The sequence below is a fragment of the Oncorhynchus keta genome, chromosome 29 (assembly GCF_023373465.1).
Source record: "Oncorhynchus keta strain PuntledgeMale-10-30-2019 chromosome 29, Oket_V2, whole genome shotgun sequence".
Taxonomy (NCBI): domain Eukaryota; kingdom Metazoa; phylum Chordata; class Actinopteri; order Salmoniformes; family Salmonidae; genus Oncorhynchus; species Oncorhynchus keta.
This window is the reverse complement of record NC_068449.1, coordinates 41,421,294-41,437,370: the sequence shown is the minus strand read 5'-3', so window position 1 is coordinate 41,437,370 and position 16,077 is coordinate 41,421,294. Positions and strand designations below refer to the sequence as shown.

The window sequence follows — 16,077 nt, the reverse complement described above, 5'->3', positions numbered from 1 at the left end:
CCAAAACAAATGTCAAAAATAATCTGCAGGTTCAACTACAATACAACTAGTAAAATTCTCTAATCATGTGTTCGAGTAGAATAACATTTCAGAATAAATAAATGCATATCGTAAATATGCAAATTGCAATCTCTTTTCGAATGAGCGGTCGGTCGTTCATGTAAAGTATTCATTTCTATGAGCGTAGTTATCAGCTATGAGTTTCCCGCTCTTGAGCAGTCCACACCCCCTTCCCTTTGTCTACCAAGCAGTCATACCGGCTTAGCCCACTAAGGACTTTCCTGTCATTGTTAGTAACCAATATCTACTGTTTGTTTGTTATGCATTTCTGTGATTATTTAGTTAGTAAATAAATAATTAAGCCAATTTGTGTATTGCTGATTCATTATGGAAACTAGGGTTCGTGCAGATAACCAATAATTGTTACAACGTCTGGAATGAGACTAATGAAGTAACAATTAATAATTCATTAAACAGAAGACTAATTGATCAAATATAAAAATATCTGAATAGTTATATTTGGAAAATGATAACTTTGTAATCAACATTTTCCGTGGTGCCCCGACTTCCTAGTTAATAGTCCAGACACAAAATGTGTAACTTATTTTGTACATAATGTTTCTGCCACCAACTCTTATGACCAAAAAGAGATTCTGGATATCAGGACAGTGATTACGCAACTCTTACTGGACGAAGATTCTCTCTTTAAAGAGTCGGACACAAATGATTTACTTCAGACACCTAACAAGGCCGTCACTCGCAGGAGAAAGAGACTTCATCCAGAGGTAGCGCTCCTAGTTGCCAGGGACTTTAATGCAGTGAAACTACCTCATTCCTACCAGCATGTTAAACGTGCAACCAGAGGATACAAAATACAAATAAAAACTCTAGACCACCTTTACTCCACACACAAAGCTCGCCCTCACCCTCCATTTGGCAAATCTGACCATAATTCTATCCTACTGATTCCTGCTTACAAGCTAAAACTAAAGCAGGAAGCACCAGTGAATCAGTCAATAAAGAAGTGGTCAGATGACGCAGATGCTAAGCAACAGGACTGTATTGCTAGCACAGACCAGAAGAATCCTAAAACATATTCCAATGGCATTGAGGACCACACCAGTCACTGGCTTCATCAATAAGTGCATTGATGATGTCTTTTCCCAACAGTGACCGCACGTACATACCCCAACCAGAAGCCATGGATTATAGGCAACATCCGCACTGAGCTAAAGGGTAAAGCTGCCGCTTTCGAGGAGCAGGAAGCTTATAATAAATCCCACTATGCCCTTTGACGAACCATCAAACAGGTAAAGCGTCAATACAGGACTAAGATTGAATCGTACTACACCGGCTCCGACGCTCGTCGGATGTGGCAGTGCTTGCAAACTATTGCCCAGTGACACAAGCTTATCAGACAATCTTGCTTGTTTGTAGGTGACCAAACACTTATTTTCCATCATGATTTGCAAATAAATTCATTAAAAATCCTACAATGTGATTGTCTGTCATAGTTGAAGTGTACCTATCATGAAAATTACAGGCCTTACTCATCTTTTTAAGTGGGAGAACTAGCACAAATGGTGGCTGACCAAATACGTTTTTGCCCCACGGTATAAAAAAATATATGTATATATATAAAAAATATTAAAAAATAAATAAAATAAATAAAAAATGAGCAAAATCGTCACCCCAAAAAAATGATTTCCAATTGTTATGAAAACTTGAAATCGGCCCTAATTAATCGGCCATTCCGATGAATCGGTCGACCTCTACTCTGTACCCAAGAACACTAAATGTAACCTGCCAAAATGACTACCAACCCGTAGCACTCATAAAGTGCTTTGAATGGCTGGTCATGGCTCACGTCAACACCATTATCCCAGAAACCCTAGACCCACTCCAATTTGCATACTGCCCCAACAGATCCACAGATGATGGAATCTCTATTGCACTGCCCTTTCCCTCCTGGACAAAAGGAACACCTACATGAGAATGCTATTCAGTGACTACAGCTCAGAGTTCAACACCATAGTGCCCTCAAAGCTCATCAGTAAGCTAAGAACCCTGGGACTAAACATTTCCCTCTGCAACTGGATCCTGGACTTCTAGATGGGCTGCCCCCAGATGGTAAGTGTAGGTAACAACACATCTGCCACACTGATCCTCAACACGGGGGCCCCTCAGGGGTGCATGCACAGACCCCTCCTGTACTCCCTTGTTCACCCATGACTGCATGGCCAGGCACGACTCCAACACCATTACTACGTTTTAGATGACACAATGAACAGCTAATCAAATGGCTACCCAGACTATTTGAATTGTCGTCGTCCCCGCACCCCCTCCCCCCTTTTACACTGCTGCTACTCTCTGGTTATTATCTATGCATAGTCACTTTAACTCTACCTATATGTACATATTACCTCAATTACATAAACTAACCTGTACAGGTACCCCCTGTATATAGCCTCGCTACTGTTATTTTACTGCTGTTCTTTAACTATTTATTTGCATGTTTTACTTAACACTTATTTCTCTTGAAACCGCATTGTTGGTTAAGTAAGCATTTCACTGTAAGGTCTACTACATCTGTTGTATTCGGCACATATGACAAATACAATTTGATGCTCCCAGTATGCATGTTGAAGGGGGTGTGTCATCTACGATCATTCACTTCCCTTCAATTAAATTCCTGATGTTTACTCGAAAGATGAGAGAACCATTCCTTCACCTCAAATGTCTCCATACTTGATCTGCGGAAACACTAAGGAAGTGCTTGGGCTCCCATCGAAGAGAGAAGTTTGTCTGGCTCAGTAAAACCTAACAAATTGTTCGCAACACTGAAATGGACAGAACACACCTCAAATCACACTATTGTTAGAAAATAAAACATGTTAGAAAATAATTTGAAATTGGCAAGTAACAAGTGACACACTGTTCTGTTGCATAACAATCACATTTTGGAACAGTGAGTGCATTCTGACATCAAGTGGATAAAACAACTCACGCTGGGGCGACCATTAGAGATGTTTGAAACTCACATGTGAAAAGGTTCAAGTAAACATTCTAAAGGCCCCATTGTGACATCACTTCCAATATTCTATTTTATTGACTGTAAAATTGACCTCTTTGCCAACCACTTAGGCAAAAAGTTAGAGCATATGCAATCTTACTCCAATTCTCTACTATTGAAATCGGAACAAAAATATCTGCTGACAATCAAAAGTTACAGCAGTTTGTCGGAGTATAAAGTGATGAAAAGTAGCTAGCTAACATCAGCGAACAGCTCTGTCTCTTCACTGAGCTCCCAAACAGAGCCATTGCTATGGATTCTCCCACACACAGAGGAGCACATGGGTCAGTGAAGGCAAAAAGTATTAGGAGGGTGAAGAGGGTGATTGAATTGAGAACGTACTGACGATGAAGAATTGTGAACACCAAGAAAGAAGCTACTTCCTTCTCAGGATCATACATCATGCTCTAAATAACTTAACTGGCTAGTTTTCCTGTCTGTCAAGAGAAGGGTGGGTTGTACATTGGTCCTGCTACCCTAATTGGATAGAGCGAAGTAGTCTCCGTTCACTCGCTTCATATTTCACCTAATCACTTCTGATAGCATGTTTCAGTCTAATCATTTAGATTACTGCGGCCTCCTGTCAGCCTGCTACTATGATAAATCATCAGGCGAGGAACGTTTGCTAGCAGCTATCAATGTGAATTATGTCCAACATATATTATGTTTTGAGTACAAGACACAGTCACACACACACCTCTGCACACTGCTCCTAATCTGCAGCTTTTTTGTTCTAGAAATCTACAGATAGATGTTGGCAAAATACCTATTTAGGCATTATAAAACACTTATTTTTTTCCCGTTCACGAATATCAACTTATGGATACGATTACGAATAAGAGTAAAGCCAGGTTGCCACACCCCTAACAACAACACACTAGAATCTGATATGTAAGGGTAAAGGGAAACTTTCTAGTTTTAATTTTTTTTAATTGCGCGTGAAAACGTCCTTTACACGCATCAACACAGAGATTTTAATATGAAGGAGAGTTGTGTAGCCTATTCAGTTCAGTCAGTCAGCATCAGTGATTTGTATTTTTTTTCTAAAATGGCACAGGACTGTCACAGTCTGTGTGTGTGTGCAGTGTGCGTGTAGGTCTAGACTTTGTGTAGCCGTTAGCGATGATGCTAATGATAAACTACTTCTGGTGGAGATGGAGAGGCTTTCCCAAAAACCTTCTCAATTAAATGTGAACTACAAAGTGGCCCATGCATACAGTGGGGCAAAAAAGTATTTAGTCAGCCACCAATTGTACAAGTTCTCCCACTTAAAAAGATGAGAGAGGCCTGTAATTTTCATCATAGGTACACTTCAACTATGACAGACAAAATTAGAAAAAAATAATCCAGAAAATAACATTGTAGGATTTTTTTATGAATTTATTTGCAAATTATGGTGGAAAATAAGTATTTGGTCACCTCCAAACAAGCAAGATTTCAGGCTCTCACAGACCTGTAACTTCTTCTTTAAGAGGCTCCTCTGTCCTCCACTCATTACCTGTATTAATGGCACCTGGTTGAACTTGTTATCAGTATAAAAGACACCTGTCCACAACCTCAAACAGTCACACTCCAAACTCCACTATGGCCAAGACCAAAGAACTGTCAAAGGACACCAGAAACAAAATTGTAGACCTGCACCAGGCTGGGAAGACTGAATCTGCAATAGGTAAGCAGCTTGGTTTGAAGAAATCAACTGTGGGAGCAATTATTAGGAAATGGAAGACATACAAGACCACTGATAATCTCCCTCGATCTGGGGCTCCACGCAGGATCTCACCCCGTCGTGTCAAAATGATCGCAAGAACGGTGAGCAAACATCCCAGAACCACACGGGGGGACCTAGTGAATGACCTGCAGAGAGCTGGGACCAAAGTAACAAAGCCTATCATCAGTAACACACTACACCGTCAGGGACTCAAATCCTGCAGTGCCAGACGTGTCCCCCTGCTTAAGCCAGTACATGTCCAGGCCCATCTGAAGTTTGCTAGAGAGCATTTGGATGATCCAGAAGAAGATTGGGAGAAAGGAGAAACTCAACTCGTCATGTTTGGAGTACAAAGAATGCTGAGTTGCATCCAAAGAACACCATACCTACTGTGAAGCATGGGGGTAGAAACATCATGCTTTGGGGCTGTTTTTCTGCAAAGGGACCAGGACGACTGATCCGTGTAAAGGAATGAATGGGGCCATGTATCGTCAGATTTTGAGTGAAAACCTCCTTCCATCAGCAAGGGCATTGAAGATGAAACGTGGCTAGGTCTTTCAGCATGACAATGATCCCAAACACACCGCCCGGGCAACGAAGGAGTCGCTTCGTAAGAAGCATTTCAAGGTCCTGGAGTGGCCTAGCCAGTCTACAGATCTCAACCCCATAGAAAATCTTTGGAGGGAGTTGAAAGTCTGTGTTGCCCAGCAACAGCCCCAAAACATCACTGCTCTAGAGGAGATCTGCATTTAGGAATGGGCCAAAATACCAGCAAGTGTGTGTGAAAACCTTGTGAAGACTTACAAAAAATGTTTGACCTCTTGTCATTGCCAACAAAGGGTATATAACAAAGTATTGAGATAAACTTTTGTTATTGACCAAATACTTATTTTCCACCATAATTTGCAAATAAATTCATTAAAAATCCTACAGTGTGATTTTCTGGATTTTGTTTCTCATTTTGTCTTTCATAGTTGAATTGTACCTATGATGAAAATTACAGGCCTCTCTCATCTTTTTAAGTGGGAGAACTTGCACAATTGGTGGCTGACTAAATATTTTTTCCCCACTGTACCTGGTAGAATGATGTGATTATTTAAATCAATCTAAATGGCCATTTGTTTTGCAAACTCATGCAAAACACACCCAAAACCTACATTTCTATTTTTCCCCAGACCTCAAAAGGGGCCCATGATGTAGGTTTAAGCATTGTTGTGGATTTTATAGGGCCCTATGTATGCTATGCTCAGTTAACTTGTGTGTGTGTCCCTTGGGTTTAAAGGTGCTCAGAAGGAAGTGGTTTTCCTTTTCACACCAGTGGGTCCCTCTTCTCATTGATCTCCCTCCAGCCCAGACAGGACATTTTTGTTTATTTATATAAAAACTTAAACAATGCCTCATTGTCTTCTGTGCTCTACTATTACAGTTTAGATATACTGTCGTATTCTAGTAGCCGAGTGTATACAAGTGTAGTAGTCAGAGTGTAGTTATTTCTGATTAAATGTGTGATCTAACTGCCGCACAGTCAAAAGTAATATTTCATTAAAAAAATATATTTCGCTAGGCATGTCGGTTAAGAACAAATTCTTATTTACACTGACAGCCTACAGCGGCCAAACACGGACGACGCTGGGCCAATTGTGCGCAGCCCTATGGGACCCCCAATCACAGCCGATTGTGATACAGCCTAATAAAGGTTGATATAGTAGTACATCAAAGTAAATCAGACCAATAATTTTTCTACATTTACCTTTGACTGTATGTACAGTAACTCCTTTGTTTTACATAGTCAAGTACCACAAAAATACTTTCAAAGAGCTAAAGCAAGTCCCACAACTTTACTTCATGTAAAGTTACCATCTAGTTCATTGTGATCTTACAGGCAAAAATGATCCTAGATCAGCACTCCTACTCTGAGATGCTTCATGAATATGTGTCTGGGGGGGGGGGTGACCTTCTTACTATTGAAACTCTATGGTTTATGCAGAGGTATTGTTCTGATAAATAGAAAGGTCTCTTCACATACAATAGCCTAGGCTGGTGCTCCAGTCCGTTCATGTTTTAGCCAACTTCACACTCCATCTCTCTTGTCTCTGTGGTCTTTAGAGTGTGGACACTCTAGTGCCTCCAGTCCAATCCTTATCACTCATTAATTCCCAGTGGAGGTGCATCTCTCATATTTCCTGTCAGCTTGAGGTCATTTACGCAGCAGTGCTCCCACTTTAAAGGGGCAATCTGGAATTAGTACATACATGTTTTAACTCAAATGGATGGCCAGTTCTTAGCGGTTTAGCAAAAAAGTGTCAGGGAGTCAGCTTTGTTGTTGTTTGAATCTCAGATTGCCCCTTTAGGGAGCCTCTTCGGCTTAGTGCCAGAATGGACAGGGCCTGACCCACCCACTGTGGTCGATACTGAATTGTATTGGCACAGCTTCTTTGGGACAAAATGGGTCAAAATCCAAATGTAATCTGTTGTATGGAGTGTGTACTGAAATGTTGGACCAGTTTTCAATTAATGCTGCCTATTTCCTGTTTCCGTTTAACACGACTATTTTCTTAGGAAGCACGTTTTATTCTCAAAACCAGAAAACCACACTGACAAGTCACCTGTTCTGACTGTCTGAGTATGCCTGTGACTCACAAAGTAGACAGTCCGGAGAGTATATCCAAGTGTTGACTTTTGACATCGGGACGAGGTGGAGGGCCAAGCTCACAGTGCCTCGGGACGCCATTAGCATTCAGAGCTAGCGCTGCATGTCAAAAAGCCGCTACGTCAAAGAAACAGGGTCGATGGAGGAACGGTGACCACAAGTCAGAAAAATCGAATGTCTCAAATTGATTTTTCATAGACTTAAAGGTCTGTGCTGTGTTGATAGGTTTTTGTCTGTGGAGATTGACCAATGTGCTGGATTAGGTGACCCAGACTGTAACGTAATAGTTACTGTGAATGTCTAAACAAAGGCACAGTAAATCCTCCATTATCTTGCTATAAACGCACTACGAGTTTGTACCCATAGTACAGTATGTGTGTAGTATGTGTGTTTTGATTAATTATATGTCCCCGTAGTATACTAACCCTCAACCAACTCAATTTAGTGATTTTTTTTGGCACTTTTAAGATAGTCAAAAAGCCAGTACACAATAATCAATCTATCATTGCTACTGCCTTAAAGTTCCTGAGACGTGAAGCACTGTCACCCCAGAAACAAAGATACCTTTTCTTGGTCAGTGGTACTGACAGCGCATCGTAAGTACGTTGTGTTGTGGGTTATAATCCCGAGTCAGCTCTGGATTTACCTTCCTCTTGGCCCGGAGTTGGCCGTGGTAGTTGTCAGATGAATCCCCTGGGATCTCTCCCCCCCACAGAGTCACCCCGACGATGGTGTAGGTGATTCCCATTACCATTAGGGGCAGCAGGTAGACCAGTACCATCACAATGATATGAAACCTGGGCATGACAGGGAGAAAACCAGAATGTAAACAAAGATGAAACAACAATGAGCAAAATGGCACTGGCCCATTTTTTAAGTGGATATGCAGGCAGAGAAGTAACAGATGAGAGGAAGGAGGAAAATAAGAGTGAGGTAAACTAGACAGGCATGATAAAAAGAGCTGTTCAAATCTCAGAGAGAGAGGAGAGGACCAGTGTGCACTTCCAGAAAGGAGAAAAGCAGAAGGGAAGAGAGAAGAGTGCTAGTCAGATGACGTGTTTATACTGTAACACAACAAAAAGGAGTGAGTTGAGATAACACATTGAGTTGTAGAGAGAAGAGTGAAAAGGGCTATGCTAAGCTAGCCCAGAGCAGGCAAGCTAATCATCTCTCTCTCTCAACTGGTACAGTCACATCTTTCCATTGTCGCAGCCAATGTGTGATGAGCGCTCTGGCACAATATGGCTGCCATAATGCATCATAATGCATATGCTCCTCACTTCAGTTTGCTCCTCAATTCATGCACCTTGGTTGGAGAGCGAGTTAGCGGCAGTGTTCCCATAATACATAAGCTGCCATAAAGTGTAACCATGTAAAACGGAGTGAAATGAAGAGGCTTATGATGATAAAAGAGTCTTAGGGTGATAAACATGACTCATATGAAGTAGTCGTATAGAAGTCTAGAATGAGGTGGCCTGGTGCGATGTACCGCTGCCCGCATAGGTTCAGATCTGGCCTACTGCTCTTTCAGCACTCTCCTACCTTTCACCTCTATCGCTCTCTATCCAAATAAAAATAAAAATACTTCAAAGATATATAAGGCTTGAATGAGGCTAGTCTACAAAAGAGGCTACACAGGGCTAAAGGTGTCGTGACTCACATGAAGGGGTCGTCCTCCTTGCGGGGCCAGGCCACGTAGCAGATGGTTCGGCGGGGCAGGATGCGGATGGTGGAGTAGAAGCAGAGTGGGAAGGCCAGCACCACGGCCAGCGCCCAGATACACATTATCACCACCTTGGTGGCTGTAGCCGACAACCGGGGCTTCAGAGGGTGGATGATGGCTATGTACCTGCAGGGGTCAAGACAATGAAATCAAATCAAATTGATTTATATAGCCCTTCATACATCAGCTGATATCTCAAAGTGCTGTACAGAAACCCAGCCTAAAACCCCAAACAGCAAGCTATGCAGGTGTAGAAGCACGGTGGCTAGGAAAAACCTCCTAGAAAGGCCTAAACCTAGGAAGAAACCTAGAGAGGAACCAGGCTTTGAGGGATGGCCAGTCCTCTTCTGGCTGTGCCGGGTGGAGATTGTAACAGAACATGCCCAAGATGTTCAGAAATGACCAGCATGGTCAAATAATAATAATCACAGTAGTTGTCGAGGGTGCAACAAGTCAGCACCTCAGGAGTAAATGTCAGTTGGCTTTTCATAGCCAATCATTAAGAGTATCTCTACCGCTTCTGCTGTATCTAGAGAGTTGAAAACAGTAGGTCTGGGACAGGTAGCACGTCCGGTGAACAGGTCAGGGTTCCATAGCCGCAGGCAGAACAGTTGAAACTGGAGCAGCAGCACGGCCAGGTGGACTGGGGACAGCAAGGAGTCATCATGCCAGGTAGTCCTGAGGCATGGTCCTAGTGGGGTCAAAGGTCAAACATAAGGTAAGGGATAGGTAGTCAGTTGTACAACGGAATGCATTCAACTGAAATGTGTCTTCCGCATTTAATCCAACCCCTCTGAATCAGAGGAAGTCCCATACATGAATTTTTTGTAGTGGCAAATTACATAAATTAATGTGTGAACGTTATTTTACATTTTTGACATGCAATTTTAATTATTTAATTAAATTCCTGTACTGAATTGAGAATGAATTGACTGCATCCTTGCTCCTGTCTTTGTGTCTAGTGTTTCCAAAACACAAAGACATTCAGAAATCCACTTGTGGTCTGGCGGTTTCTATTGTAACGTCGATTCATTCATATCAAACAAGAGGCTTTGGGGCAAAGCCAAGGACAAAGCTGAAACAATGGATCGTCCAAATTAGTAGGAGATTACTCTGAACACACTGTTCAGAGTAAGCCCGGAGACACATTTCATTATGCTACTGCGTCCTCTTGTTTGCCTCACTTTATGACGGTCCATTACTGAGTGCCACGGCGTGTTGATGCTAATGCTAATTAGCATCTCCTTTCCTTGAATGAAGCGCCTCGGACTCTGTTTCTGATAACTTTCAGAGCCCTGGCTGCCATCTCAATCACGGTTGGAAAACTTCCAAAGGGCCAGAGAGCAGTCCCTCAACTCGTCTATAATCACTTGGTATTTAGTCTGAGTGGCACTTGGGCCCTGGTATTGAGATGAGAGGAATTCAGAATTAATCAATTACACTTCAGTAGCAGTGTCTGTGCAGTACAGTGCCACGCAGGGGGCTGCTCTTTCAGGGCTTCAATGTATTTCATCACAGAAATCTCATTATGGTGTTTTCCTGAGGTCTTAGGTTTGCATCACAAAATTAGCAATTAAAGAATTTGAGCGTTTATATAATACTGTGAAAATTATCATGACCTTTAAGTGAAAGAGCTGTTTGAAAAGACCGCCTGAAATCAGCCTGTTTGGCGGGATGGAGTTTTGGCCTGCCTGGTGACACCACCTCTCTGCATATAATAGCTAACTTGCTCTTTTATTAAGAAGCTATTCTTGTTTCTTTTTTACAATTTTAGTTAAAAAATATTCATAATAAAGGGTACTTAATTGTTACCCAGAAATGATTTGATACTGAGATAAAAACATCTGCATTGGATCTTTAATGATTTTCAGAGTTGTAATTTGCATAAAGTTGTAACTTAACATCAGTTAGAGGCTACTGCGCCTAACATGACCATCTAAGAAAAACGAAGAACACTGAAGTCGGAGACTTGCTTGAAGAGTGTCAACTCTTCTACACCTGCATTGCTTGCCATTTGGGGTTTTAGGCTGGGTTTCTGTACAGCACTTTGAGATATCAGCTGATGTACGAAGGGCTATATAAATAAATTTGATTTGATTTTGAACTACCAACAATGTTAAATCTAAATCAGTCCCATCTCAAAAAAATACACTCGCTGACAGACTGGCACCTCATCACACTCTTCCCTCCAAACGAGTGTGTGAGGATGTCTTGCCGTTTTTAATCAAAGGTGTGTATAGGAGTCTTATCCGAGGTGCTGTTCACACAGCAAATGCATTTCACTTCCACAGGAAATAGGGATGGAGGGGTGGAAGGGTAGCACATGTACGGATGACCCCAACATTGCAACCCGGTGCCATTTCCAAGGCGACACACTGTCTGGATTGCGCTGCGCATCAGTTCGTTCAGCCATGAAACAAGTAGGACTGGAGGTTGTGTGTTTCAATCTGGGTCAAATCTATGTTCTCTTTAATCGCTGGCATTGGGTGATGAAATCGAAGGGACACTTAAAAAGATGGAATTTGTCTGCCTCGGCTGCAGGAAGGTCATTGAGAGCAGAGCCTAAAGGGTGCGCCTTTTGTGTTGTCGCCAGAGCTGCAGGAGATACCAGTGCCTCACACTCACTACTTCTCCTCCATTATCACACCATAGCTTTATAGTATGATGTAACATGGGGATATTCATCCATATCGAATCAGCCAGAGTCCCATTTGATATGATAATCTCATTAAGTGACACCACAGAAGAGGAAGAGTCATTGAGGGATGTATGTGTTTTGTGTGTGCCAAGCCCTCTTGTGTTTGATGCAAGGGTATGTGGATGCCTTTGATGGAAGTGTGTGCGTATGTGTAGTCAGTGCAAGCATGTGTGTTTTTTTATTTTTACAAGCAAAGTCTGGCATCTGGCTTTGGCGAGGGTATAAAAAACCCTTTAGGCTTGTGGAGTTAGGAAACAATTCTTGTCTTGTCTGTCTCATCTCTTTAGCAGACCATCGGAGAATGGTGTCAACAGAAGGACAGCAACTCAGTGTTTGACTGACACCCCAATGAGTGAATACTATTCAGTTACAATGCCAATTCCAATCAATCTGCTGTAAAATTAGTGAATCATTTAAATTCACGGCAACCAATCAACCACAGAAATAAGAGCAGAGCCGAGATGACTCTGTGTATACAATGCATGCGCTGTATATCAATGCACTTCATACTTCAAACACCAGATCCATTTGTGCTACAGCCAGCTCCTATGATCATAATCAAGCCATGTTTGACATGACAAGGTGTAACCGGTGTGAAATGGCTAGCTAGTTAGCGGGGTGCGTGCAAATAGCGTTTCAAATTGGCGACGTCACTTGCTCTGAGACCTTGAAGTGGTTGTTTCCCTTGCCCTACAAAGGAACGGCTTTTGTGGAGCGATGGGTAACGATGCTTCATGGGAGGCAGTTGTTAATGTGTGCAGAGGGTGCCTGGTTCGAGCCCAGGTAGGGGCGAGGAGAGGGACGGAAGCAACACTGTTACATTGGTGCTGTGACCCGAATCACTGGTTGCTGCGGAAAAGGAGGGTGAGTGTAACCGGTGTGAAATGACTAGCTAGTTAGCGGGGTGGGCGCTAATAGCGTTTCAATCGGTAACGTCACTCGCTCTGAGACTTTGAAGCACCGTTACCCATCACTCCACAAAAGCCGTCCCTTGCAGAGCAAGGGAAACAACCACTTCAATGTCTCAGAGCGAGTGGAGTCACGGATTGAAACGCTGTTAGCGCGCACCCCGCTAACTAGCTAGCCATTTCACACTGGTTACAAAGGCATAACAATGGCCATAGGAATTGACAAGACAGCACAGATCCAAGCATACTATAAATATTTAACTACACACAATTATCTAAGGGGTAGTGTTTCTCTGCATGGTGAAGTGGAGGCACAATAACACAACCCTCTGAGGCACCTCCATTACTGGAATGGATGTGTGTAGGCTTCCCCAGTAACACCCCCTGAAGATGCCATTAATAAGTTATTTGCGTCTGAAAATGAGCAATAATAGTGCGGGCTTGCGCCTATTTGTCAAACGACTGATTAGTTATTTCCAAGCTGTCTTGGCAGGGCATTTTCCAAATGTAGGTTTTGGTTTCCTTGAGTATAAGTAAAGTAAAATGGATACTGGTGTTTGTGTTGATAAATGTATTTTTCCCTTTTGGTCGTATAAGTGTATACCTACACACACACACACACACACTGCCACCCCTACACAGATGCAAGCATTTGCTCACAAGTGCACAAAATACTCTGCCACCCCACATGCAAGCTTGCCATCAGTGTCGTGTCAATGTGGCGTTCTACTTGCTACACAGAGCGTGTTGTTTTCAGAGTGGAGGAGCAGAAGGGAAAAGTGTCCTTATTCTATTTTTCCCTAGTGTACCATATTCATTGATTATGCGTAAATGCAATAGCTTTAGTCCAGTTTTTCGCAGGTACTCATTAACTTGTTGCTAGTGGTTGTACTAAATGATCCTCTAATTGCAAAAGATTCTTTTGTATACAATGTGAAAATAATCTATGTAGCTAGAGTTTCTTCTCACTACTATTTCCTTGGCTTCATAAATCTTAGTATGTGGATGCGAGCACAACATGGACAATATAGCAGCTTTCATTGATTTCAAAGGAATCATTTGCTCAGTGGCTGACGGCAACGCCAGATACCCGATGGCTATAGTGTAGCAGGACCATAATGATGACAAGCCAACAATCCCATATGCCAGAACATGCTACAGAAGCCTGACACCAGCTTTGTCTAGATTTACAGTTTGAATCACAAGGACATTTCCAACACACAACCTGTAATATAGCTGTGCTCTGGATTGATGTCAGCAGTCTGGATATTCCATGTCTATTGATATGACTGCCAAGGTAAGTTCAGATGGAATATAATATTTTTCACCTCCCCTGACTTCCGTGAATAAGATGAAAAGCATTACTAAGTTCACGGTTACTAATAGTTTTAATCTGTTCATTATCGTCTGTGGTCGGTGCTGCTTTGAACCTCTCCACTGCCTCACACACACAAAAAGGTATAAATGTGCGCACATGCGTGTACACAGGCATCCACATACACAAATTCATGATTACACATGCAATATACTGCCTTCCCCAGCAGACACACAATACTGCCTGGATAGAATAAACAATGAAATGCACATTTCATTTAAACAGGAAAAAAGGTAACCATGGTGTGTGATCTCAATTTAATAATAATTTAAGGGAGTTGGAGGGATACCAATTCCCTACAACCTCATCAGCATCACCATGTAGAGCGAATCCTGATTTATTTTACTGGTAGAAAATGCTTGTAAAGAATCTTGAACAATCGGGGTGGCAAGGTAGCCTAGTGGTTAGAGTTTTGGACTAGTAACCTAAAGGTTGCAAGTTCAAATCCCCGAGCTGACAAGGTACAAATCTGTCGTTCTGCCCCTGAACAGGCAGTTAACCCACTGGTCTTAGGCCGTCATTGAAAATAAGAATTTGTTCTTAACTGACTTGCCTAGTTAAATAAAGGTAAAATACAATTTAAAAAAATAATAACGTTTATAGATCATCTTAATTAATAAATACCGTTAGTGATTTAAAAAGTAGGCATAATCAGCATCAGTTGCCTACCTATCCACGGCAATTGCAGTCATCGAATAGATGCTTGCGAACACGGAGGTGACGGGGAAAAAGTTTTGAAACCTGCAATAAGCCTCTCCGAAGTACCAGTCTCCGTGGGCTGCGTATATGAAATTAATTAAAGTGTTGAAGGCGGCCATAGATGCGTCCGAAAATGCCAAGTTCAAAAGGAAATAGTTGGTGACTGTCCGCATTCGTTTGTGGGCGAGAATTATCCATATGACAATGAGGTTTCCGAACACAGCCACCGCCAAAACGGAGCTGTAGGCGACCGACCACAGGGCAATGCGCCAAGGCGGCTGAACAAACTGATTCGTAAAGTTCCCCGTAGTTATGTTCGATCCATTGAGTGCCACAGCTGCCATTCTGACTTCTATGTTCACTTCCTACAGTGGAACAAGTCTTTTTTTCTGTCTGTGTCCTTGAAATGTTTGGAGAAACAGAGTAGATAGCCGCACCACTGCGCGCAACGCACCTCTCCGCAAAACGCCAGTATAAATATTCTCAACTTTGAATAAAACGACCGGTCAACTTCGACTCCACCGCAGTCGCCTGACCACATCCCATTTAGATTTTTAGTTTTGAATGCACGCCACTATTTCGGTAAAGATGGCAAGATGCGAAGTATAGTTTCCATTCGCATCCTGTTGAATGTGAGCGCGATGGCACGGCGGAGCCCCCAAGCCTCTGCAGTATAAACTGTGCGCGCACATAATGACGTACCCCCAGTTTCAGCTGGCACAAATAGGCTAGAAAACTCGATTGATTCTGGCACTGCTGGTTTTAAACTCGGTGAAGGACAAATAGGTCAGATCAGGCGTCTGCAAACGCTCAGTGAACCTAAAAAAACACAATCCCGAGTGACAACATGTTTGGGAATCACTCTACAATCATTCAAATATCAGACAGCAAATCCATATTGGTTTATCTTCTTACTACATTTGATTAATTATGTCAAACAACTAGGTCTTCGATTTGTTACTGATATCTTTGCAAATATTTACTTTGGAGACATATATGGATGTTTAACAGTTCTAATCTAAGTGCAAACACTAGCCAGTTATATACCTTAAATGTTTCCACCACGGCATGCATCTCCTGTTAGGTTGATGCAGTTTCAGGCCCAGAGTATATATTACAAAAAAATAAACGTCAACAAAATCACTTGACACCTAAATGCATATGGTTAAGGTCCAAACATTTAAGACACCCTCGCCATTGTTAGGGGCCGGTCTAAATGATAAGCCAAGCAAGGGAAGTTTGC

The 16,077-nt window shown here is 42.2% G+C and overlaps 1 protein-coding gene across 1 annotated transcript in view; it reads right to left on the bottom strand.

Annotated features, from left to right (window-relative positions):
* Positions 1–15,551, bottom strand: part of LOC118362091 (neuromedin-K receptor-like) — a 37,467-nt gene extending 21,916 nt beyond the window's left edge. The window contains exons 1-3 of the mRNA XM_035742294.2: positions 14,805–15,551; positions 9,092–9,280; positions 8,078–8,228 (exon numbers count right to left, since the gene is read on the bottom strand). Coding sequence (XP_035598187.1) covers positions 8,078–8,228; positions 9,092–9,280; positions 14,805–15,178 — 714 coding nt within the window. The 5' untranslated portion in view covers positions 15,179–15,551. The remainder of the gene's footprint in view (positions 1–8,077; positions 8,229–9,091; positions 9,281–14,804) is intronic.
* Between the last annotated feature and the right edge of the window lie 526 nt (positions 15,552–16,077).